The sequence below is a fragment of the Dermacentor silvarum genome, chromosome 3 (genome assembly GCF_013339745.2).
Source record: "Dermacentor silvarum isolate Dsil-2018 chromosome 3, BIME_Dsil_1.4, whole genome shotgun sequence".
Lineage (NCBI taxonomy): Eukaryota > Metazoa > Arthropoda > Arachnida > Ixodida > Ixodidae > Dermacentor > Dermacentor silvarum.
The window spans coordinates 112447854-112474201 of NC_051156.1; the positions used below are offsets into that span (position 1 = coordinate 112447854).

At 48.2% G+C, this 26348-nt stretch overlaps 1 protein-coding gene across 4 annotated transcripts in view; it reads left to right on the forward strand.

Annotated features, from left to right (window-relative positions):
• LOC119445700 (techylectin-5A) overlaps positions 1-26348 on the forward strand; it is a 96952-nt gene that overhangs the window by 13535 nt on the left and 57069 nt on the right. Inside the window, exons 5-6 of one of the 4 annotated variants that reach the window (XM_037709978.2) lie at positions 21433-21600; positions 24335-24678. The exons of the other annotated variants lie outside the window; for them this stretch is intronic. Of the exons in view, the coding sequence (XP_037565906.1) occupies positions 21433-21600; positions 24335-24645 (479 nt within the window). The 3' untranslated portion in view covers positions 24646-24678. Of the gene's footprint in view, positions 1-21432; positions 21601-24334; positions 24679-26348 lie in introns of those variants that run through there. 4 annotated transcript variants of the gene reach the window in all.

Sequence of the window (26348 nt, forward strand, 5' to 3'; positions counted from 1 at the left end):
TTAAACAAGAAAGTAAACAGAGTTGCGCAAATAAGTGTTAGTTGTACAGCGTTTACTTCAAAGCTTCAATAAACCACCGATTTAGACAGTTGCCATAGCAATGGTCTCGCAGCTCGCCCACAAGAAAGCACTGCCGCAGATTCATTTGACTGTGTCTCCGCTATAGGCGTTTTGTCAATGACTTCTCTTCCATCAGCGCGCCTGTCATTCTTCTCACAAAAGCAGACGTCGAGTTCAACTGAGAAACACCATAGTTCAAAGCATTTCCGGTGAATAAACGCCACCTACATGCCTAAATCCGCAATGACGCAAGTAGCCCAGGCCTTGGTGCCATATTAGCCTAAAGAAAAGACGGCCTTGAAAGAGTCATAGCCTACGTTTGCTGATAGCTATAAAAAGGAGAAATTAATACTTCAACGAAGGTAAAAATGTGCCGTGCCATCATTTGAACTACTGCAAATTCCAGCCTTAAATATATGGCAGGCTCTTCAAAGTGGCGAGCGAACGTCACACTCTAAGGAGCGAAGCGACTGCGCGTCCCTCGGTTACGATTGCTCGGTGCGACTGCTTTAATGGAATCCCCAAGGTTTATCTACATAGGTCGCGAAGCTTCGGGCGGAAAGCGGTTCAGAACCAATTGTCACCGACATCAGCAAGGGCGGTTATGGGAGCAGCGATTGAAGCACGACTATGTTTGGAGGGAATAAACACTGGGAAATAAAAAACGCGGTTTTTAATTAAAGCGAGACGCAGCTAGATTCATTCAACGAAAATAAAATTCTTAATATATTTCATATACGCATGTCGAGAAAAGAAGATACAACTCTATTTTACTTGATCATTATCCATAAATACCTTTTCTCAGCGCCCACCGTGAGAGCACCCATCGATTGCGGCGGGCGCTGATGCCGCTATCACTTGCAATGCAACACAGCTCTTGGAGTGCGTCTAAAGGCGCGCTCGTAAAGTTCACCTGTTACAATACGCCCTCCTCACATTTTGTGTTGCTTTGCATGTCGACGTTTGTCTGAATTTGGTGACGCGGGTAGTTTTATTGTTTCTTAACCGGTGCAGTCAAAAGTAGTGAGTTGCGACCGTCAGATACTTGTTCACTGTAGTTTTTTTCGTGTGACAGCGCTGGCCGACGGTCTTGGCGTCCGCCGAAAGGACGAGCACCCTATACGCCATCTACTCCCAAAGCGTTCGTCGGCCTCCAAAGAAAGTATGTTCGGTGTAGCAATGTGATTCCGACACCCGTACGGCTGACCTTTTCCTGCATCGCTTTCCGCGCTGAAAGCTCGGAACGCTCATGAAGTCGAATGGCGGGGAATTCGAATATACACCTCTAATGGCAGGCCTCCGAAAACAAATTTCGCGCCGATGAGAACAAAATGACGGCACGTCTATTTTTAAGGGTTATGACGTCAAATTATTTTTTCTTCTGCCGGAAGTGTTCCCTCCTCACACAGATGGCGCTAAGCCCCATGAACCGCCGATAAGCCACGTTTTGAACTTATGGGCGTCTATGGAAGCTTCGCTACCAGGTGTATTTACCTTTATATCCCCTTTTCCGTGCCCACGCGCGTGGTGATGTCGCTCTTTTTAGTGGCACGATCATCGAGTGACACTCTTTGTTTTCTGCGCAGCGCTTCCGGTTCAACTCCTGAGAGGACCGGGGCCAAAATTCAATATAAATCAGAAAAAAATATTAAAAAGAATAGTACAGTGCAAAATCCATCGGTTTAATTATATATATGATATCAGAGCATAAGTTTAGTTACAAGTTGAGTGACTGAAGTCTCTGGAATAATTTGAATTAATTAGCTGAGACGAAAACAAAATAAATCAGAAAAAATAGAAAAACAATAGTACCGCACAAAATTCATGGGTTTCATTATAGATATGATATCAGAGCATAAGTTTAGTTACAAGTTTAGTTACTGAAGTGTCTGAAATGATTAGAACTATTTGCCGAGGTTCACCTCCTGAGACTATGGGGGATGAAATTCAAAATAAATGAGAAAAAATGGAAATAGAAAAAATAGTGCCACTAAGAGACACCTAAGTCAAAGATTAGGCTCACCTACCGTTTTCTATTCTTCCGTTCTTAACACATTGCCGCCCGCGAGAAACAGGCGAGATGAGTGATGCTGACAAGGCGTCACGTCGTATTCTAAACTCCTCCGGAGTCTCGCCTTTCTCGTTCGCGATGTTCTCCGGCTGGTGGCGGTTGATTTGCCTAAACTAGTAGCCACTCTCGTGGCAGCTTTCGTGTCAAAACCCTGCAGCGTTTGCGGCGACGGCGGTTGCTGCTGGCGTCCCACCAGGCTGGAACAGAAGCCCAGAATGCGCGTGACAGCACGCAGGTGACCAGAGGAGCCGTCAGAGGAGTCCCTTTTATTGTCTCCTTGGACCTTTTCGTGAAGACTAGGTCGTCCATGTTCCCATTGTTCTTGATGCAGGTGCCACGATGGGGCGTCGGCTGGTGTGTTGGCGCAGCGGTACGTGGTAGGTCAGGACATTACCGGTGTAGTTGCACGCTTTTCGTCGTTTTGGAGCGCAGCTATGTGGCTCCCATTTCTGCGGCGAGCGTCGGCGTCGGCGGTGTAACCAAGGAGAAGAGCACAAGGTGAAATGAAAGCGATCTCAAAACTCAGCCGGATATGAAAGAGGCGAGGAGGAAAGTGGAGAGGAGGGTGCAGTGGTGCCGTGAGGCGGAAAGCGGAGGAGGGTATGGCGAAAGCGTGGCAAGAAAAGCGTAGTGCGGCGACGATGGCTAGACGATGGCGCCAGAGTAGCGCGCGTCGTCTGGTAAAGGCCTGTCTGCGGCGGCTGCTGCAAATCGCACCCACGGGTCACCCACGCGCTGGCTCTGGCCATCTCCAGATTAGTGAGACAGTCGCGCCACGCTTCGCTCCGTCTGCAACGTGCCGCACAAAGGAGATTGTGCGCGCCATCCAATATATCCCGAAATAAAAACCCGTATAGAGCTGCACTCAAATTTCGCATTAGGGTGCATCGTAGTCGTCGGTGAATTTTTATAGCGAAGCTTTCTTTGTCTAGGCGAAATCGTATATGGCTAGGCGAAATCGCATGTGTACAGTTAACTATCATCAGCAGTGGCTCGAGCGTCGTCTTCTTCCGCAGCTGGCTCGTTGGTGCCCCTCGGGTTGCGCTCGTGGTCTGCACGCACTCGTGCCACGGCTCCCGCGTTCGTCGTCGTAGTCTGCTTCCACAGCTGGCTGCGTTGCCGCTAATTATTCCAGGGTAGAATTTCACTCCTCTTCTGTCGTCGTAATGGGCAGGCCGGGTTTACGGGGGTGTGAGCCATTGCGTAAGGGGGTATGAGATGTTCATTGCCTTACGTAACCGACAAATTTAACCTTGAAGCAATTTCATTTAAATCCATCCATAATAAACACGCTCGGGAAAGGGCTCGTCGTCCACGTGGCGATTCTAGCGTTAGGGCTTCTTAAGCCCAGTCGAACCGTCAGTGAAGAGCCGCGGACCCCGAGTTGAGGGACCGCGATGTTGAGGCCAATTACGTCAGCGAAAAGCCTCCGACTCCGAGTTGCGGGAGTGCGATGTTGAGGCCAAACATCAGTGACCTCTAGCCTTGCAGCAACCCGACAACAGTAGAGCATGCCTCGGTAACGCTAGCGCCAACTGCGCCGGTGTGACGGCCAGGTTTCAACGCGAGTTTCTCAACCGGAACTTCGGAGCCAGCTGCAGTGCGTGTGACCGGTTGTTGTTCCAGCACAACGTGGTACTCGTCATTGCAATTCGTTCGGAGGTACACCGAAAAAACACACGACAAGCTTTGTTTACCCCCATGAAATATCCTCGACAGGGGTAGGGCTAGTATTTTTTTTATGAAGTCAAACTTGTAGTCACCAGGCCTATCTGGTGGTGGCGGACTCTGTGGTGTAGTGGGCGTGAAATAGCTCTGCTGGTCGATGAAGGCGAGCCTTGTGGTCGAAGAAATCGGTTAAGTGGCATACGACGGACTAGTACCGCTCTCGTGGGCCTGTTCTAAACCGGAGTTGCTGCACGTAGCGCATTTTTTTTCAACGGTAATGTATTCATTCCTATGGCGGATATTGTGGAAGCTGTAGTATTTTTTGTCGCTGAAGACAAATGGTTTAGAAGACCTCGAAGATGTTGGTAAATTGTCCTCGGGGCTGAGGCTCCGAAAGCTGCTATGTCGGTCAGGGTCGGTCTCGACACTGCGGTGGCGGTCCTCAGAGTAGCAAGTTCGATGGCGATCTGTTTGTTTGTCTTGTATTTGACCTCCTTGCTCGAGGCTCTACAGCTTCCGCGTAATGGGGTCCTGTCCTTTGGGAGACTTCGTCAGGAGGTACAGTATGTATTTCTGCTTGTGCATTCGGTCGGGAGCGTTGGTGTCGGATGCTTCATGCTGACATTTGTACTGTCGTGTGACCTCTTTCTCGACCTCTCCAAGATTTTAACAGCGAAGTTGTCCTTAGTCGACCCTTCGCCGTCTGTACGGCGTCACGCAGGTCACCTGACCAGGGGAGGATGACAGCCGCGCCGGGGGAGGGCAACTAACGTACCAGCAGAGGAGGAGAGGCGTGCTAGTCGAGGAGGCGACCAATGAGAGGGTGTGCGCAGGGGGGAGGAGGCGACAGTTTTCATAGCATTTACCATAGCCAGAGCATAGTGTCCGTCGCTTACGGTTAATCGGTGCAACTGCATTAATGGAACCCCATTTTCCATGCCCGCACACATGACGATGTCTCGCTTCTTTTTCTTCTGTTTTTAATACACACTTTCTGTGGCTGGCACACATATAGGACCCTTGAAGCCGCCTCGGACGGTGGAGCCTCATATTGCAAGAATTCAACTTTACCTGTACGGACACACTCTGATTTTATTGTCTTGTCCGTGGCCAATATTTGCCGAGTACTGCAAGCGCAGAAATCCTCGCCGAACAGCACCGACCAGACCCGAAATTAAGAAGCGCTCCATTAGGCCTTAGACTGTAAAACAAGCTTTGTTTCTAGTTTGTTCAAGCAAGGATTACCGTCATTTTCCCAGAGCGACGGTGTTCTGGAAAAAAAGATTCTCCATAGTTTGCAAGAACTTCTTTTAGTGTCTTCAACACTGCTATCAGTAGTTCTGGCAGCCCTGCATGGCGATCCGACAGTTGGACATCTCTGGGTTTTTTTGTACACTCGCGAGGATACGGAAGTACTACTTACCGGACCAGGCCGTCAAAGTGATCCATTATATCAATACATCACCGATAAAACCTGCGGGACCCCTAACGCCTACCACACCCCTCTTACGCCTCCTCCAAAAGACTATATTTAGGTTGGACCTTCTGGTGTACCTTTCTACTTCCACAATAGAAAACACGTGCATTGTCATGGCAACTACTTCAGCCGCTTCTATGAAATTGAAGCAGAGACGCAAGGTGAAATAGAAGTTCTGACGAAAGTGTCATGTTTCCTCGTCGAGAACATCCTGCTAAAACATAATGTCACAGAGGTCCTCATCACATTTGATCTATCATCACAATGGAACTCAGCACGGCGAAACGTACTGAATCCATTTTGCATGGAAGCCAAATGACTGGAGATCAGTCGCAAATCCACCGTAGAAGAATGGTCTTGCGGAGTGCCTGAATAAATAACTTGCCACTATGTTAGTCATATAGGTGGACGTTGAGCACAAAATCCGAGATCCGATCATTTCGTACCCAGCCTTTGCTCACATAAAACACAGCAGTGCAAGAAACAACGCTAATGACTTCGTTCAAGCTGGTTTACGAAAGGAACCTGGTGAAAACAATGGACGACGCCATGTTGCTGAATATCAGCGCGTGGACAATTGCCCCGTCGCCAACGACCTCCAGTAGGTCAAAGAAATCAGACGGCACTTCTGGCAGCGTTTTAAAAACCAGAAAAATACCGGTAGTCGACACTAAAGTCTTCGGCGACGCAATGTGGGACACCAACCCGGCGGCCGTGCTTGGGCTTCCGCCCACATACGCCGACAGGGAATATTTCCGACTGTACAAGATAGTACGACGTCTTGTGCTCTGGAATATGAAGTGCCGCTATTTCGCATATTGCTTTTCGCCAGTGTTGGATGAATGCATCAACAGTGTCCTTTTTTCCTTCATGGTGGCTCTCCGACCTTCATAGCTCGAACTTAGAGGCTCCTTTTCAAGGCTCGTCCTGCTATCTTTAAAGGGCCCCTAAACCACCCAGAGGTCGAAATTTAGTTTCGAATTTTTCGAAATGGTGCCGTAATAGCGGAGTTCCACGCGTTTGATGATCGAAAAACGGCCCTCGCTCGTTTCGCTCTTTCCTTCGCTATTCTCATCGTCGGCTGGTCACTCCTCCTCGGCGAGTGCTGCTCCAAATGTCACGTGACATACGTCATCGCCAACGCGCTCCACAAGACACCTCCCACTTCCGGTTAAGGCACGTCCACGCTAGCGGCAAATATACCGACGGCGAACCGGCCTCCCTTGCCCTGGAACGTCTGCCCCGCGAGAGGTGTCCAAAGTAGACGGTAGTTCGGCCGGTGCACCGCCCGCAGCTCAATCAACGGGCCATTCGGCGACTCTGAAGCTGCGCGCCTCCACCACCGGCGACGAAAATATCAGCTGGAGCTTCTGTTCCAATCAAAATAATTCTTCCTAGATAATGTGATGCGTAAATTGTACATTTTATTAAGAACGATATCCACTGTCAAACGTTAAACATGAACTCGAGCGCTCCGACACTTTTCGAGCTCAGCTGCCGTGCACAGCTACCGACGGGAGACGACTGGCTCGGCTGTGCTCGCATCACAGCCGACAGCGCCGCTAATATAAGCGTGTTTTCTTCTTCGTGTACAATTATTGCGAAGGGCGATAACAACGGCAAGAAAAAATAGCGGCTTGTGAGCGTCGGCAATTCATTCCGAACCGCCGTCCGTTTTAGCTTTTAAGTGAACCGGAAAAAGGCCTAGCGACGATATCGACACGAACGATCGGCGGCGGTGGCGGACTGGCTACCGCACAAATGGGTCCTAGTCTCATCCTCTCTACGGCAAGGAAATCTCGCCGTTCGCGAGGAAAACCACCGTCGAACGGCGGCGCCAGAATGACAAACGGCATGCGACGAGTTACCGTGCCGGTAACAGGGACGTGGACTCAGCGCTTCTCGGCTATACCCGCTGTTGCTGCGGTGCCAGCCCGCGTTCATGCGAAGCGTGCCGCTATAGACCCTGTGTTGCGCGCTCGTCTAAAAATGTCAACACTGTCACCGTCTGTTCGCGTTGCGAACATACTGCGACAGTGTTGACCGCTGTGTTGACAGATTAGACCGCTAAGCACGACTGTGTTGGAACGCGAGCGATTTGGCACTTGCCTTGCGGGCTGTAATTACCGATTTAAAAGGGCACACAAGCGAGCAACACGACAAGGAAGAGCAGGGAGCGCACGTACTTGCCAGCAGACAAAGCGGAAGTCGTAGGTTCTTGTTCGGCCAATGGGCATCGTCGCAGACGCTGACATCACCAGATTCACCCTGCTGACATCGTGACGACCGCTGGGGATACCGAAAAGGCCAGGAGAGGAGGACGGCATTGTGTTTTTAAATGCGAAGCATTTCTTGCTGGCGGCTCTGTCCGTCCGTCCCGCGTCCCACATCGCCCCCTCCTCTCCTTCTCTCCCCCATTCTCTCCTCTAGAAATCATGTACGGAGCGGCGCTCGCGTGCCTCACCCCCACAGCGCATGCGCGTCCTCTCCCCCTCTCTCTCCTCTCCTACGCTCTCCCCTTTCTATCCTCTAGGAATCCTCTACGGAGCGGCGCCCGCCTGCCACACCACTCCCACTCTCTCTCCTCTCCTATGCTTCCCCTTTTCTCTCCTATAGGAATCCGGAGCGGGGCGCACGACAGGTGGTGTGAAAGCTGCATACTCCGCTGGGGGCGCCACGGTAGTTCCGCTGTATTAAAATGACGGAGCGCGCGCGCCTGAATCGCTCTCCTGTGCAGCGCCGCGATGAGCGCTCGGGCCGCTGCCGCGAAACCATCTCCCGCTCAAGCTAACTATCTCCCCCCGGCTTCGCATCCACACATGGTTCCCTTTAGCGGGAGATGGAGTAATAGTTTTTTTTTTCTGGCGCGCCCACGGCGCGTAGCGCTGCAGCGTTTGGCATCGTTATTCGTGACGGCATTCTGAACTGGATGCGCGTGTTTACTTGAAATGTTCTAAAGATATCTGAGGTGGTTTAGGGGCCCTTTAAATGACCTACTGCTCGGGCACATTTACGCATCGTGATACGCGAGATCAATCCTCTTATAAATATTTGCGTCTCTAGTTTCCTCTTGCACCAGACATTCTGCAACGACGCTTTGATGAAACAAGAGACTGCATGATGCCATTTGGTTGATCATTCTGGCAGCGAGATTACGCACCTTTTTGATGGCAATTAGCCATAATCATCACAGAAAAGACCTGCTCAAAAATGTTCGTTGCTTCATCAATGACCCAGTAGAAACTTTTTGACAGGTAAAATGCTTGTATAGACCGGGCTTTCACACGTTGGATGAAAATAGAGAGAGAGACAGAAGAAAGGGGAAAGGCATGGAGGTTAAACCACGGTGTAAGAATAAGGAGAGGTGCTGACACTCTCCCCCCAACGCGCGCGAAAGCGCCGCTCGCTCGCGTCCAGATTATGTTCGGCTTGGTTGCAGCTGGTTCGGCGCCGTCGTAGAGGGCGCTGCAGTATGCGGTCCCAGCCTCGGCGGCAAGGCGCGTGCTGCCGCTGCTTCGTCTGCCTGCTTGCATGTACGGTTGCGCTGTTTTGAAGGCACGATTTTTGTTCGCGTTCGTTTCATGAGCTTGTGCTTGGGTATTGTCGCCACGGGCCCTCGACGAAGGTGGCAGCGGCCTTCTGAGGGGCGTTTGAAATGGCTAGAAAGTGCTTCGTTCCGAACTGCAATTCTGGATACCTGACTTGTGCGGAGCGTGTGCCTTTATTCAAAGCGCCGTCCGACAGCGGTGTCTAGAGCAGTGGCGCCGTGCAAATCTGAGGGCAGACCGAACTCTAACGCCTACCGACCATGTCTGCACCAGCCATTTTTCAGAAGATACGATATCGATGGCATATTGTCACGACGTCGAAAGCTCGAGGGACAAACGAAACGCACTTGTCGGCAGAGGCAGTAACAAGAACGGATGGTTAATTTTAAAATGGCGCGCGCTAGTCACTGCTTCTTCTTCTTCTTGCTATGTTTTTCATAAGTGCCGATGTGTCTTATGCCGTCGTCATCACCGCGCTAGACACGTGGCAATATTACGCGGAGCGCTCGATAGAAGGATTCCCACCTTATTTCCAAACTGTCCAAAGAACCTCACACGGTCAAATAAACCTCGAAAGTCGCTGCGGAAGAGAGAACCTCCTGTGTGCCGCAGTAGTTTGTGCAAATTTTGCTGCATCTAAAAGATATATACTGGGTGGTTTACTATCATGCACCAAGATTGGAAAATATGTAAATGTCACGTAGCTGGGCAGAACCAAGGTAATGTTGTCTGCCGTCGCTTGGAGATACTCAGATTATTTTTTATTCCGCTTAATTACATAATTATTTTCATAATTGATTAATCAACTCTTTTAAAGCTATAATTGGATAAAAAAGTATGAACAAGAGAATTGTACAGCAGCGTGGCAAACTCCCAATATAACTTTCTGTTTCTCAATACGTGATAGATAAAAGTGTTTTCCGAGCGTGAACGAAACCCGCGAATACAGCAATATTGCCGCGCGACTGGCCGCTCGAGGCACTTAGCGTGTATTCGTGAGCTTCTTTCATGCTCGGAAAAACACTTCTACGTAGCGCGTATTGAGCAATACAAAGCTGTATCGGGAGTCTTTGATGCTGCTCTACAATTTTCTCATTGACACTTTTAATCTAATTATAATAATTGAGAAGTTGATCAATAAATACAACTAATTATCTAATTAGGCGAAATGTAAAAAATAACCGAGTATCTCCAAGGGACGGCAGCAACATTACTATGGTTCTATCCAGCTACGTGACATTTGCATATTTTGAAATATTTGTGCACCCTGTAATATACTGCTGTTTTCTGTGCAGATGTGTGCCTGATTTTCAAATTTGTTCCATCCTGGCTACTGAATTTTTTTTACAATGCGCGTGCGGTGTATATTACACGCTTGCATGTTTTTATTCAACATTTTTCCATTGTGGGAGTGTATGAGACCGCAAGCTTCTGGGATGGTTATCACCTATTAAAATTATCGAGCTGCTTCATGCACAAGTTTTTTCGTATTGTGTCTATGCAAAAAAAAAAAGGTCTATGGGATTATTGAGTGGTGGGTGTAAGTGTATTTGTGGACAGGCTGTAGCATGCATCGTCAAACACGCTTACATTGGCACATCCTCATATGCAATTTAAGAAAAAAGAAAGTTACCTCTTCTTTTTTTAGAACCCGCAAGAGTCACTCAGTCCTCAATGGACGAAAGCCCAATGAATAATATACACGGTCTATGTTAAGTGGAATTGGTATAAAAAAGGCATTTGCTCAGGTTTTCATCAGTAAACTGTGGTAGTGATGCTCTAATTCAAGATGGACACCTGCCCTCGTCCCGCCTAATAAATTCCCATTTGAAAGAGTTTTTACATAGCTGATGTGCATTCTCATCTTAAGTTCTAGCCATGAACAGCCACTTTGCTCTAGTGCATTGCATATCGGAAGCTTGCGCCGTTTCATTTCTTAATTTATATCGCGGCCACATTGAATTCACGCAACGATGATTGAACGGTTTTCTGAGTGTGAATGGAAGCAGCGATAAGCACGAAATACATTTTCTGGTGCGGTCACTATTTTCTTCTGATCGAGGGGTAGCACGTGGGCTAACACTTTCATTTTTAACACGAAAGTGTTTTATGCCGGGGTCCACCAAGACTTCACTGACGTATTTCCGTCACGGAAATACGTCATAGAACATAATGCAAAGAAAGAAACCAGAAGAAAAAGTTCCACAAACATGCAAAATTTGGGAATCGAACCCACGACCTCTCGGTTCGCGACGATAGATGGCCGAGCGTTTAACCCATTGCGCCACAAACGCATTTGCAGAGAGCTACACAGACGCGCCTTATATATCTAACACTCCTCCGTGTACCCGCGCTCTTGTTCGGGGCGGTGCCGCCGCCTACGAGCAGAAAAGAGAAGTACTGCATTATGACACTAACGCGCACCGACAGTGAACGCTTCGGTGGTCTCACCACTACGACGCCTCGATGCCAGCATTCGAAGGGACGCTGGCATCAAGAAGCACTACCAACGCCACCTAGGCGGCGTTGGTAGTGGCGTTCACCGTACTCAGCACAGCGGAGCGTGGCCTCCGCAATCAGCTCTGAAACTGTTTCTGAAGTTGATCGCGGAGGCTGCAATTACGACGCGCTGTACGCGCTGATTTGACTCGGTGACGATTCAGTTACGTGCTTTGTCTTGCGCGTTGTATTAGTGTGTCAGTTACGTGCTTCGTCTTTCGCGTTGTGCTAGCGTGTGCAGCGTAGTGCAGCTTCCATATGCACGACGGTTGCTCATGGTCATCGACGTTGGTAGTCGTGATGGAGGAGACGTGCCACCAGGCGTCAGCGTGGGTGCATCAACGCCTAAGGGCGCTTTAGCCACAAAACACCAATAGACATTATATATCAACGTGCAATAAACATTACACTACTTCTGTGAAGACACGTTTCACTTTCGTGTTCTATACCGATTCCTATATAAGAGGGATCAACCACATTTTTTTATGGTTGGATGAACGGCTAGACCGGATGAAACAAATTGCGCGCGCGAGGGTAACTTCAGTGGGCTTTGAGTGCTGCCCGATTGATCCGTGTTCACGTCATCCACGCCGTGCACAAGGAACCTTCATGTTAGCGAAGCCTGGTACACTTATCACTTTAATGTGAAATAACGATTTTTTTTTCGCGCTATGAGATTTACTCACTACACTACGAACGAAAATTTAGCGGAGGCAGAGGAATGCCAAGCCGCCGGCGCCGCTAAGCTGGGACCGCTGGCCGCGGCGCCCTCTATCTGCTCGCAGCAGAGCTACTCGGTGCGCCCGCGCGCGGCCGAACATAATCTGGACGCTCGCTCGCGCGCAGTGTCAACACCTAAATATTCTTCCACCGTGGGTTAAACAGAGGGGAAGATCCGGTTTGCTACTCTACGCCGGGAAGAGAGGGCAAAGCGAGATAAAGGGACAGGAAAGGGGGTGGAAAAACAGTTATTGAAAAAAAAAAGAACAGGTGTTGTGCTGGGAGGCGCCCTCAGTCCCGGGCTCCTGCGACTCTTGCTGTCTCCCGGGCCCGCCGCAGCAGTTGTTGATGGTAACGAGGGCCCGAGCTAGTCAAAATGGCCTCCCAATGGTAAGGTGTGAGGTTGGGTATTTGCGGGGCTACCTGTCTGTTGGGGAACGCCCATGTGGTGTGATATAGGGAAGCGTAGTGGTTACAAACGGGGCATTTCTACGAGTATATTGTAGGGTGTATTGCGTATAATCTGCATAAATAGTGGTATGTGTTGGTTTGGAATTGTCGCCATGGTACTGCGTATTCGCGTGAGAGCGTCTTGTGTGGGGGTGCGTATTGTCGTCTGTTCAATCTGTGGTTTTGAAAATATGGCACTGTATTGTAAAGATTGCTCCATAGATCCGGCTGTATCCCTCTCTTCTTGCGCTCGGGTGGCATCAACTCGGGCTACAGCGTGCGCACGCGGATTTCCACGGAGGGACTCGTGTCCTGGAGGCCATACTATTTCAACGTCCGGGAATTAGAATGCTTGTTTGAGGAGTCAGTGGGCGATGGAAGATAATCTACCTCTGGCATAGCAACGGCAAGCTGCTTGGGAATCGGTAATAACTGTGACGTGTTCTTTGGTTGGCTAGAGGTTATGGCTAAGGCTATGGCTGTCTCCGTTGCTTCGAGCGCGTTGGCAGTGCGGACCGTCATCGAGACCACCTCTTGAAGATTATGGTCGACAACGCTGGCCATCATGGCTGCGTTTCAGGGGTACTGCGCGGCATCTGTGCATGTATAGTGTCGTGAGGAGGTAGCCATATCTTGTCTGGAGGGTCCTTGCGCGAACTTGGCGACGACCGCCACGATGTTCCGGGTGCATGCTTCTGGGGATGGTGGCTACTTTGATATACTCGCGGATGTTGGGGCCACATAGATTCCTTGTTCGTGGCCTCGACCCTGCGGCGGGGGGGGGGGGGGGGGGGGGGTAGCCTAGGCGCTCTAGAACCTTTTTGCCTGTTGGTGTGAGGGCTAGGCGTTCTCGTTGGCGTGTGAGGAGGGTGTCTATGATTTCTCTTACTTTGTTATAGACTCCTAGGGCTTCGAGCTTGAGTGTGGCTGTTCCCGCTGGTAGGCCGAGCGCTTGCTTCTCTAGTTATCTTTCTCTTGGGTAGTGAGGGGCAGGTACGGGGCAGCGTAGGCGATGCGGCATGTTATCATGGCCTGGACGCGCTGGGTGATGTCTTCTTTCAGTCCGTATTGTTTGGTAGTGATGCGGCTGACCATTCGCATGACTTGGAAGGTGGTCTGCTTGAGACGTTGGATGGTGTTTGCGCCTCCGCCGTCCTGTTTTATGTGGATACCAATCTGCGGACGCGATTTACTGTGGGTATTTCTTTGCCGTCGGTGGTAAGTTTGATGTGGGGTACTTCATTGAGTTTTCTTCGGGATTTCTGCCGAACGACTAATAGTTAGAACTTCTCGGGGGAGCATAGGAGACCTCTGGCTTTTTCATATTGCTGGACGACGCCGGTCGCTTGTTGGAGTGCTAGAGAAAGAGATATAGAAATAAAGGGAGCACATATACGCAATCACACTCGGTCCCTGTCACCGCAGACTATCACCGCACAGCATAGTAGCACTTGTCGCACTGTAAACATTAGTTCAGACTACAGTCGCTTCTCCAAGTCTCTTTTTCTTAAAAACTGCAACAGAGCCCTAGTCGCCCACCGCATTATAAAATGCTTTCCTCTCTTCAAGTTCTTCAGTCAAATCCTGCTATGGCGATTCCAAGCGATTTAAATTTTATCGTAAATTTATCGTAAATTTTATCTCTGTAAGTTTATCGAGGACAGTGACAGGGGAGGATGTTGAAGAGACTCCTCGCGTCCACAGTCATCACGCGAGGCTACGTCGGCCCGTCCGTTTCGGAAAGCACACAACTTCGTAAAAGTAAAGTTGGGTGAAATTTTCTGGCAGGAAATGCAAGGGGGCGCGTTGAGTGTGAGCTGACGAGCGTATACCAAATGAAAAGAAAAACAAAGCAATTGGGCACAAATAATTCGGCCACAATTGTGTAAGGTAGACGAATGCTTCGTGGTATACGTATCCCTGGTGAAATGTTCAAATGCGTAGTGACAATTGCATAGCTTCGACAAAGACAAAACAACCATCGTGCTACAACGGCAGTACTACGAGGACTGAGTTGCTACAATGGTATGACGACAACGAAATGAAAACGACAGCATCGCGACGACGGAATGAGGACGAAGGTTTGATGGTGACGTAATGGCGATGATGGCACGATGACGACCTAAAGAAGCTGATAGAATAATGGCAACGGTGAGTACGATGGCACGACCATGACGGAGATGCCAATGACGTGACGACGAGGGCGGGGACGACGGGAGAGCGATGACTGCGTGACGTTGTTGCTCAGTTTCTCATGTTTGCCATACGCCAACCTGATTGTAGATATTGACAGCATGGAATGAGGTACACACGAAAGGAGATATGCTGCACACTTGGGAATAGAAGGCATTGATTCGATACGCACGGGCACTCCAAGGGTTCGACAAATTAGCGACGACTGGAGAGCTGGAAAGGGGTTCACGTAATGGCTGACTGCGGCTTAGAGATTTCAATATTTTGTGCCCTTAGATTAGCACGTGTCTTCCCAAAACTGGGCGCCAACAATGATAACTTGACATTCCAAAGACTGAGAAAAAAGCTACGGCACCAGCAGTGTAACAACTGCCGGCGAAATAATTGTTTGCTCGTACTGCACAGGGGCGGGAAGAGCTGAGTTTCACTTTTCCTAGGTGGAATAGACAGGACAATATGCAGATGACATTTCTAACCACAAATATTTATTTATTCATGCACGTATTTAGTTACTTATTCTCAGCCGTACTACCAGCTTCCGATAAGAGTCATTAGGTAGGAGTGGATGCAGGACATCTACACGAAATAACACAGTAGCAATACGTCGAATACAAGGTGAGATGCTGGACATAAAAGTAAATGGATATAAGGATTAAAACAAGACATGAAAGGCATGGTGCTTGCAAAGAAAGCATTTATAGCTGTGAGTAATCTGTTCGTGGCGCTCAGTTTGCGAAAAAAAAGCTGAATACCAGAAGAAATATTTGTATACAACATGTGCATACACGTGCCATGCAGCATTATCTCTTTAAGTTCCCGCAGTGAAATGGGTTTGTTTAAAAAGACGAATAATTGGAAGAGACATAAAAAAGCAGTTCCGCACGAAAGGCGAAGTATCGATTGTGATAGCAAATCGTTGGACAGCTATACGAAGTAAGGATAGTAATTTTATCGGCGGTATAAACTTGTAAACACGAGCATACTAACTAAATGATCAAGCGTGGCGCCACGCACGCACACGCAAATATCAACACATCTTGCTCCATGACCGCAGAAACTCGCTGTCGAAACGCTGAAGTGACGGAGCGCGGCAGGAGCAGCGCGCGAAGTGACCATCATAGTGCGTCTCGCTTCAACGCCAACTAAACCGCGAAAATAGCGCGTGGCGGACACTGTCCGCGTCGCAGATGGCTTTCATCATACAGCGGCCCGGGAGGGCGTGCGTGACCGCCTGGGCAGCTCGGAGTAGAACCCCCTTCCCCCTCCGCCCCCCCCCCCCTCCCACACCGGCGGCCGTCTTGTGTGCACAATATTGTGCCGCGAATTCCGGCTCACCCTCCCACGATTTCACTCGCACATACAGCATGCCGCGCTCAGGGATTTTATCGCTCTTGGACTTTATACGGAACCTGACGGCGACGCTGCCGGCGACGGCAGAAATGCGCCTTGAGTGTCCACATAACTGCTACCGCGATAAATATACATGCGTAGGGTCACGTGGAAAGAGAGGTTGAAAATTGAAGTCAGCGGCAACTTCGTCAATTTAACCCACACATATGTGTTATTATTGCGACAGCAATTATATGGACACTCAAAAGCAGATTTCTGCCGTCGGCGTGAGGTTTCGTATGACGTCAATGGAGATGAAATCGTCGCCGCGCGCCGAACGCTGTATGTGCGAGTGAAAGGTCGCGAGGGGCGCGCGCTTTCACGGGGAATGAACGCACGGCGGAGAACAAACGCGCGTTCTGCGCCGTGCTCCCTTTAGGGCTGCAGAAGTAGGCGTCTCTTTCCACCTTTACAATCACCATATGTGTAGAGCAAACGCACCTTCTTCCGACGCGCGAGAGGCCGTGGGGGAGGGGGGGGAGGGAAGGGAGGCGACGTTTTGCTGCGGCACCAAGTGCCTATTTATATCAGAGGCTCCGGCAACAGTCACCGACGCCGCACGCATTTTGAGCGAACGCGGGCAAAACGCTGACGGCGTCGACAACAGTTGTGCGTGCTGCCGGTGTTGCTGCATGTCCAAGTTTATACAGCTGATAAAGCTAATATCATTACTCCGTATAGCTCTCTACAAATTTGCTATCGCAATTGATGCTTCGCCTTTCAGGTGAAACTGCGACAACATTTTTTCTTAGGTAAAATGTAAAAAAAATTACTCGGCAGTGCCACGGGCAGCCGCCACGGCAGACAGTACATTCCATTCCCCAATAGCTCCAGGAAATAATTCCTATACGCTTCAATTTGGCAATGGCACTATGTGCGCTTTCTAGCGCAGCCGGACAGAGTGGATCGACAAGTGAAAGACTCGGTGTGGGTTTTCATACTAATGCCTACCTTTTGATGTGAAATGATATGCATGTACTTTTTGCCCACTTATATCGCGTTTTCTGTAGAGTATCTAATTCTGCTATTTGCAGCATCGCACTCAGTGATGCACATCGACTAAAGGAAATAAATACAAAGCTTATCGCCTATCTTATATTTTTTTAACACGAAAGTGTTTTATGCCGGGGTCCACCAAGACTTCACTGACGTATTTCCGTCACGGAAATACGTCAGCTTACAATGTACACGAACATAATACAAAGAAAGAAACCAGAAGAAAAAGTTCCACAAACATGCAAAATTTGGAAATCGAACCCACGACCTCTCGGTCCGCGACGATAGATCGCCGAGCGTTTAACCCATTGCGCCACAAACGCATTTGCAAAGAGCTACACAGACGCGCCTTATATATCTAACACTCCTCCGTGTACCCGCGCTCTTGCTCGGGGCGGTGCCGCCGCCTACGAGCAGAAAAGAGAAGTACTGCATTATGACAGAAACGCGCACCGACAGTGAACGCTTCGGTGGTCTCAGCACTACGACGCCTCGATGCCAGCATTCGAAGGGACGCTGGCATCAAGAAGCACTACCAACGCCACCTAGGTGGCGTTCACCGTACTCAGCACAGCAGAGCGTGGCCTGCGCAATAAGCTCTGAAAATGTTTCTGAAGTTGATCGCGGAGGCTGCAATTACTACGCGCTGTACGCGCTGATTTGACTCGGTGACGATTCAGTTACGTGCTTTGTCTTGCGCGTTGTATTAGTGTGTCATTTACGTGCTTCGTCTTTCGCGTTGTGCTAGCGTGTGCAGCGTAGTGCAGCTTCCATATGCACGACGGTTGCTCATGGTCATCGACGTTGGTAGTCGTGATGGAGGAGACGTGCCACCAGGCGTCAGCGTGGGTGCATCAACGCCTAAGGGCGCTTTAGCCACAAAACACCAATAGACATTATATATCAATGTGCAATAAACATTACACTACTTCTGTGAAGACACGTTTCACTTTCGTGTTCTATACCGATTCCTATATAAGAGGGATCAACCACATTTTTTTACACTATGTTATCATCATTATGTGTGTCACCGATGACCGACCCGTACTCAATAATCGAGCAGACTTATGTTGGGTGAGCTAGCTGCTCAATTTAGGACGGACTTAAGTTACGAAGCATGTGCCTGGAGTTGAGAAAACCGTGACGCTCTATCACAGTTATCACATGTTTAAAGGTAATGTGTTCAAGAACTTTAGGTGGGTCTATAAGGGTAAAACAATGATGCGTCTCCTGCTTTAGACGTGCGAATAAATTTATTTCGATAGCAATTACATGGATACTACAAGCGAATTTCTGCTGTCGCCGTGAGGTTCCGTATAAACTCTAAGAGCGATAAAATCGTTGCCGCGTGCTATATGCTGTATTTGCGAGTGAAAGTGCGCGAGGGACGCACGCTTTCACGGGGAGCGAAGGCACGGCGGCGAACAAACGCGATTTCTTCCGTCACAAGAAAGACCGTGGGGGGGTGGGAGGGAGGAATGGGGGTGGCGACGATGTGCTGCGACACCAACTGCGCATCTTGCGATAGGATGCCAAGGGAACTGGAGGCTTCATCCGGCACGCGAATGGAGGAAAACGGGTGGGAGAGGGTGCGGCTTCTACCCTGCCAGCAACTGCCTACATGTACTTTTCGTGGCTGCTGGGGGTCGCGCGGACAGTATCTTGATAGCGATCTGCACACGGCTCCAAAATTTGCGTGCGTTGTGCTTCAGCGGCTCAGTTTCTGGTGCAGCGACATACCGCACGAACCTTCGCTCACTGCTGCCACCGCGCTTGCTTACGCCAGCGTTTTGACAGCGGTTGTCTGCGGTCATCGAGTGTGATCTATTCAGGTTTGCTTGTGTGCGCTGACACCACGCATGTTATTTCAGTTGGTAAGTGAATGCGTCCAAGTCGCTAATGGCCGCAAAAACTACTATTCTTACTCCGTATAGCTCTTTACAAATTTGCTATCGCAAGTGATGCTTCGCCTTTCGGGCGAAACTGCAACTTTTTTTCGAAATTATCATTCCTTATAAGCAACACAGACTGGTGTAATGCCTTATTAAATAATTTGGAAGACGCTTAAGCGTCGCCTTTACGAGTGGAACGCGATAGCATTCACAATCCCTGGCTGCTTATCAGGCTTTTTTCTCCTATATTCAAAGTACAATCCAACGCTATCACGTCTGTTGGCTGTGGTTAAGTTGTACTTAAAGGTTTTTCTGACGGCTTCTACTTTGAGAAATTCAAATTTTCCTCACAAACGCCTTGCGCCACACCTAGGGCCTGCCCGGTCGGGGTGGTGCGGGATAATGTGGTTCGGCATGGTTATTTTCGCCAACGACGCCGGATTTTCTGCAACACGGGGCCCTTAACGCTATCGCGTTAAAATTACGCGCAAACATTTAGAGCACCACTCGGGATACTGGACAGGAAATGCATTGTATATGTCACCAACGCCAAAAGATATGTTAGTGTCACTGCTAACTAACAGTGATAGAACAACTTCTTCTGTTTTGTTAACATCACTGATTTCGAAAACAGTGATGTTATGAGTAGTGAAAGAGTGATAATGCTTTGTTTTTTGAAGAGTGCGCAAGGTTGAAAGCTTGCTGATGTTATCATCACAAGCGTACTGTCGGTGCCGCTTTCTATTCTTGGTGTTTCGATACAACTACACAATTTCTTTTGTTATTCACCGGGCGGGTCTTGCCGCCAACTATTACTTTTCTTGGTGCAAAGCGATTCACGCAATGCAACACAAGTCTTTAAAGAACTGTCAACCACCCTCCACATGCGAACTTGCACCTCACGTCTCATATACGCATAAACCGTGCGCACAACCTGAGAGGTGATTATCACCACTACCTCAGGATACCAGTTTTTCTTTCTTGTAGTTCTTTTTCCTTATGGTAAAGGCAAAAACCATCCAACATCAAACACGAACGCATTGTGAGCCAAAAAAAGATCTGTTAAACATTCACATTTGCTCTTTAATGAAAGCTGCTGTTCTTCATTGAACTGTATTTTCACTTGATGCAAAGACAAACTTTAATACAAATGTTTTTAAACATAAATGTCCATAAGTGGAGTTACAATGCCCCAATTTGAATATGCACAATATTTTAACACGAAAGTGTTTTATGCCGGGGTCCACCAAGACTTCACTGACGTATTTCCGTCACGGAAATACGTCAGCTTACAATGTACACGAACATAATACAAAGAAAGAAACCAGAAGAAAAAGTTCCACAAACATGCAAAATTTGGAAATCGAACCCACGACCTCTCGGTCCGCGACGATAGATCGCCGAGCGTTTAACCCATTGCGCCACAAACGCATTTGCAGAGAGCTACACAGACGCGCCTTATATATCTAACACTCCTCCGTGTACCCGCGCTCTTGCTCGGGGCGGTGCCGCCGCCTACGAGCAGAAAAGAGAAGTACTGCATTATGACACTAACGCGCACCGACAGTGAACGCTTCGGTGGTCTCAGCACTACGACGCCTCGATGCCAGCATTCGAAGGGACGCTGGCATCAAGAAGCACTACCAACGCCACCTAGGTGGCGTTCACCGTACTCAGCACAGCGGAGCGTGGCCTCCGCAATTAGCTCTGAAAATGTTTCTGAAGTTGATCGCGGAGGCTGCAATTACGACGCGCTGTACGCGCTGATTTGACTCGGTGACGATTCAGTTACGTGCTTTGTCTTGCGCGTTGTATTAGTGTGTCATTTACGTGCTTCGTCTTTCGCGTTGTGCTAGCGTGTGCAGCGTAGTGCAGCTTCCATATGCACGACGGTTGCTCATGGTCATCGACGTTGGTAGTCGTGATGGAGGAGACGTGCCACCAGGCGTCAGCGTGGGTGCATCAACGCCTAAGGGCGCTTTAGCCACAAAACACCAATAGACATTATATATCAATGTGCAATAAACATTACACTACTTCTGTGAAGACACGTTTCACTTTCGTGTTCTATACCGATCCTATATAAGAGGGATCAACCACATTTTTATCCATATAAACCTGCCGTATGGGTCAGAACGAACACTATGCAAGGCTAAATGTTGCAGGAACAAGGGCCAACCTGACTGAGGATAAAGAGATTTTGGCACTGTTTTCTGTAAAAGCTTCATTGACAAATGAATAGGCTTCGTTATCGCTTTTCGGCAAATATATTGAGTCAGTGTATCCACCCGTGCACACGGGTGGATACAGTTGGAGAGGCATCTACAAGCACGTGGTTACACGCTCTATAACATCTTTGGGCATGTAGTGCTTCAAATGATATCAATGATATCGTTATCTCTTCGTACGATAAGATACCACCAAGTCAGTTCCAACAGACAACCAGAGCTGTACTTGTTCTCTCTGCAGGAAACTACGCCCTCCACGCCCTGACGTCCGGCGCAGAAAACGTGACTCTTCGCGTAGTGCTGAAGAACTCCACGCAAGACAGCGCTTTTATCTACTACAACAATTTTCGTGTGGAGAATGAAGACAAATTGTTCCTTCTAAAAATGGGAGACTTGATTGGTCCTCAAGGTTGGTTCGTGCTTTAATGTGGCAAAAGCCTCTTCTACTTGAGACTTCTGTGTCAGCGCTATATCCTCAGAGAAATGTGATTGCGACCTCTCCTGCATTTGTGTCTTCATTAAACTGTAGGATGTATATAAAAATGCAAAAATTCTAAATTTGAAGTTTACGAATTATGAAAGCGTAACATAGAGTGTCGGATATCCTAATTACTTGAAATTTGCAACAATTAACATTCTTGCGTAGCATTACTAGATGCTCCCTGTGCGCATGTACAAAAATTGGTTCCGGTAACTGCTTTGCGGCTGAGCTAAGTAAGCTCCTAAGATGTTCATTAGACAAGAAGGCCGAGCGTCAGGTATACATTCATTTCATTTCGCACACTCTCCATATAAGATAGGAATATTTAGCAGGAAATGCGGGCGTTGTTTTCTTTCGTTATACAATGATCAATACAGGCTAGCTTCACGAACGAACAAATGGGTTTGCCAAACAAAAGTAACTTTCTCTATATAGTTCTAGTTTTATATGAACGCAAGCCTTTTAACCCATTCCTTTCGTACGTAAACATTTATCAATAAATCAATATGAACGGAAGTACAAGTGATGTGTGCGTGCCACGTAAATGGTACAATAGCACGGCGCACTAGCGACAAGAACAGTTTTATTGCTTAATATTGTTCATTACCAACGACAGCAGCTTCATTTTGACGAGAACCGAGATATTTTCAAACGAAAATGTCAACAACGATGACGCAGAAACTTGCTGCTGTCTACTTGCTCAAAACTAGAACAGATATTGGTTTCACTTCAAAGTGAATATCCCGAATACTGTGGCCTATCTGTGGACTTGTTTTTGTGGCAGGAACACGTTGTTCGTCTCATTAAGCGGCTTCACAAGACAGACACCTGGGGCGCTATAACGTAAAATGATTCCAAACTCTTTTGATTCCAATTTCTGCAATCAGCCTCAACAATTGGTCAAGACATTTTCGGGTCACTCCCAACTTCGCGTGTCTGTCACGCGACGTCACGAAAACCCCATCTGATATAACGTGTACACACTGATTATGCATGATTAAACTGCACAAAAGAAAAATAATCATTCCGGATTCGACGCCTTTACACCATTAGACCTCTGCTATTGGTCCAATGTTTTCAGGCTATATCCACTTCCCCTGTCTATCACACGACGTCACAAAACCGCGAAAACTCACACGTCAAAGTGACGTGTACGCGAAAAAAATGCATTAGTATGCCGAACAAAACTGAAATTTTTTTCTGAATAGCCACAGACTACCCCGGTTCGAAAGGAATAGAAGATGGCTGCCCGCCGATCGCTCAGGCCTTCGCTACTCACACCTGCCAGTGAGCATGTATTTATTTGCGCATGATAAACCTTTTTGCGTAGCAGTAAAACGTTATCGAGCCCTTTCGGCATGCATACGACATCGCTCTGCCAACTCTTCCTTGCTGAGGATCCGTTTTAGTGACATTCTTATCGTTACGTTGCACGCCGCTGCGATATTCGACCAGCCACCGCAAGCTAAGTAAGGCGAAGCGGACCAATCGGAGGAGCCGGCACCACCCTCTTCATGCGGTTATCTATTTTCACTGTGCTGGCTCGGCCCCATCGAAACCTTTTCCACTAGAGCGTGCTCCTCTGCGCTTGTCAGCCAATTAGATAAGAAAAACCGCTGATTGTAGACAACGTTATTGGTTTTGAAAGCGAAGAAAGGTTTGTTCCTATAAACGAGGAGAGTGTTTAATTCGGTTGTTCAGACAACGCTGCGTGTCACCGCCCGATGCTTGCGTCGGTGGTTACGTAAATTTGACGTGAGCAGTTTGGAATAAAAAAAGTTTGGAATCATTATACGTTGTAGCACCCCTGACACATGAAGACTTCTGTATGTTTCTTGTTCCGTTGTATGTTCCGTTCTTGTTCAGCAAGAACAAGAACGGAAAGCGAGAGTGGATGTGTTTTCTTAGTTCAAACAATGTGTACTGGTCAGGCAATGAAGTTAAGAAAACATAGGAACTTATTTGTGTTGTATTGGCCGAATCATTATGAACGTAGACCAAAAGATAACTTGACGCACTTGCGAGGCCGAACACACACCTTTCGCATTACGCGTGCGGTGCTCTGCAATTACGTTAATGTGAGGATCGTCCTTCTGTCAGAATTCTGAGGTATTTGTGTATGTGTGCAAAGTTAACCTTGGGAGTGTTAGCAAGTGCACCGCATGGCTTTGACTGCGGATGAAGGACACCGTTTTAACTGCAGGCTACACGTAGCACGTAAAATTAGGGGCAGGTGTTTTGTCCTAAGCTTTCCCTGTCATTATCGTCAAATGGGCTCTTGCGCAATAAAAATCTACTATTAACTATCGTCAAAGGGTTCAAACAAACAAAAAGTAATTATGCCGCCCAAAGCTGTTAGCTAAACTGGATAACACTCCCAGGACAAATACTGTACACACATCGAAACTTTTAAAAAGGGCGGCCCCCGCTTTCGGGTAACAGTAATCAAGCATAATGCACAAGATGCGAGCATGGCTCTTATACCAGCGGCAAATTGTCTCTCCACCGTTTTTTATTTATCTTTTGTTTACAATTTCAACGTTGCAATCAACCAGGAACAGGAAATATTTCCTTTATGTTCGTAGCTCCGTTTAGTAGTTTTATTTTATCTGAATAAACGACGAATTTCTTTTTCGCTCCTAAACCCACTATTTCTTCACAGGCTGGGACGCTATGAGGCATAGTGACGGTCAAAAGTTCTCCACTTTTGACCGCGACAACGATGCCGGGAATAACAACTGTGCAGCAGCATACCGAGGAGGATGGTGGTACGCCAACTGCCACGCATGCAATCCGAATGGTCTCAACCTTAACGGATTGCATGAGAGCTATGCCGATGGCATCGACTGGAGCGTGCGAAACAACGAAGGCCGCTTGTACCACTATTCATTCCCCGCTATGGAGATGATGATCAGGCCAGCTAGTTTGATGCAAGGCAAGGAGAGTGAGCTGCATTTTTTCCCGCCGTCGTAGTGTTGGGAAAAAAAGGTTACATGAAAATAAAGAAAATAAAGTACCGTAACATGTGGTCGCGGTTTGTTCGCGCGATTCTTCCCGGACCCATAGAAGTACAATTTATTATGTGATTTTTGAAAACGTTGAGAGAAACTTTTTACTAATAGTGTAGAAAGAAGCCTTGTAATTAGTAAGCCTTGTCGACAAGGTCTCTCGGAAAAGCCGCCGCAGGCTGACAAACTCACCTACTGTCAAACATACTGGACCCGCTACAAAAGCGCTAGTTACGTATAAAAATTCTGCAAACCGATAGTTATGCTAACAAATAAACGTCCCTTTTGACCCTCTTAAAGATAGTCGTGTTGCGCCGCATAATCGGGTATGCGCTGAACAGACGAGCAGCCCAATAAAAAAATATTTAATTTGTAAGGTGTAGCTGCTTGATACATAGACGCAAGAAAGAACACCAAGGCCAGCATTACCCACTGTGTCTATTGTATTAAAGGCCTAACTTTTCAAACCGTTCATCTTTGCCAACCTAATTACTTTTACTGGTCCTTCTAGGTTAAATGACGATATGCGCTACAGCTATTTTTCACCAGTGCTCGTCGCCTACAGAGTCCACTAGATACGTGCGATAAAACTAGCGAATTAGCACAATAATCTTTATATCTCAATTCTCATGCAGTTAGTGCACCCACATATGCAAGCTATTATGATATGTAGCTCGTTAGGTTTATTGTCAGCAAGATAGTTGTAGCTTAATTTAGTGGAACTAAACTGACACGAAAGGACGTCACAGGTATGCAGTGGAAATTTCTACCTCGTACAAGGCTGTCCAAGCACAACAGACGAGGATCCAGGACATTGTCAACGTAGGTTTCCCGTACTCCGAAAGGTAATTCAACACCGAGTACACGTATAACAATACGCAACCACGTCAAGACGCAGGTGTACAAGCGCTGCCCTTCCGAAAGCAACGCTGGCGCACAACGGTCCAGCGAAGACCAACACAAGCATAAACACACCTACTGCATAAATTCTACGTCGAGTCACAAGGGCATCTGCGATGTAAGGCCACTGCCGATGCAGCAACAAGTCGAACTGCGAATGACAAGCCATTATCACATACAATACGATGCCTAAGACATACCCTACAGCCGAAAGGGCTCGTATTTAGAACTCGCAGAACAAAGCCTACTACAGGCAACGTCAGGACCTGACGCTGGTCATTACCATTCTAGTCAACACAGACGTTGCTACTCAGATCATCACCTCGATCGATCATCAAGTTACCATCTGTATATCTGTACAGGTTGTCACTTGAATTGCTGCTGCCACCGGTTGAACTGCAGCTCAATGTGCTAGCTCAGCGATCCATGGCTGCCGTCCAGTGTTTGCACTTAGGCGTGCAATAATGTGCTTGCTACTTCTGCGCTCTGTACACGAGGCGACACCGGAGCTACCACCACGCTTCAAGTTGTAGACGTCATCCCAATGCACGGCGACGATTCGCCGCCTATCCTATGGAAACTGGCCCGGGTGACGGAAGCGCTTCCTGGTCGCGACAGCGTCGTTCTAGCGTGCTGCCTGAAGATGGCGTTCGGCTCCGTGATAAGGTAGGGTGCCTCGATGCCAGCGCCGCCGTTCAGGGTGGTGCCATCCTTTGACCGCCTCCGTGCCGCCGCTTTCTCGCTGCGACGCCATCCTGAATCACCGCG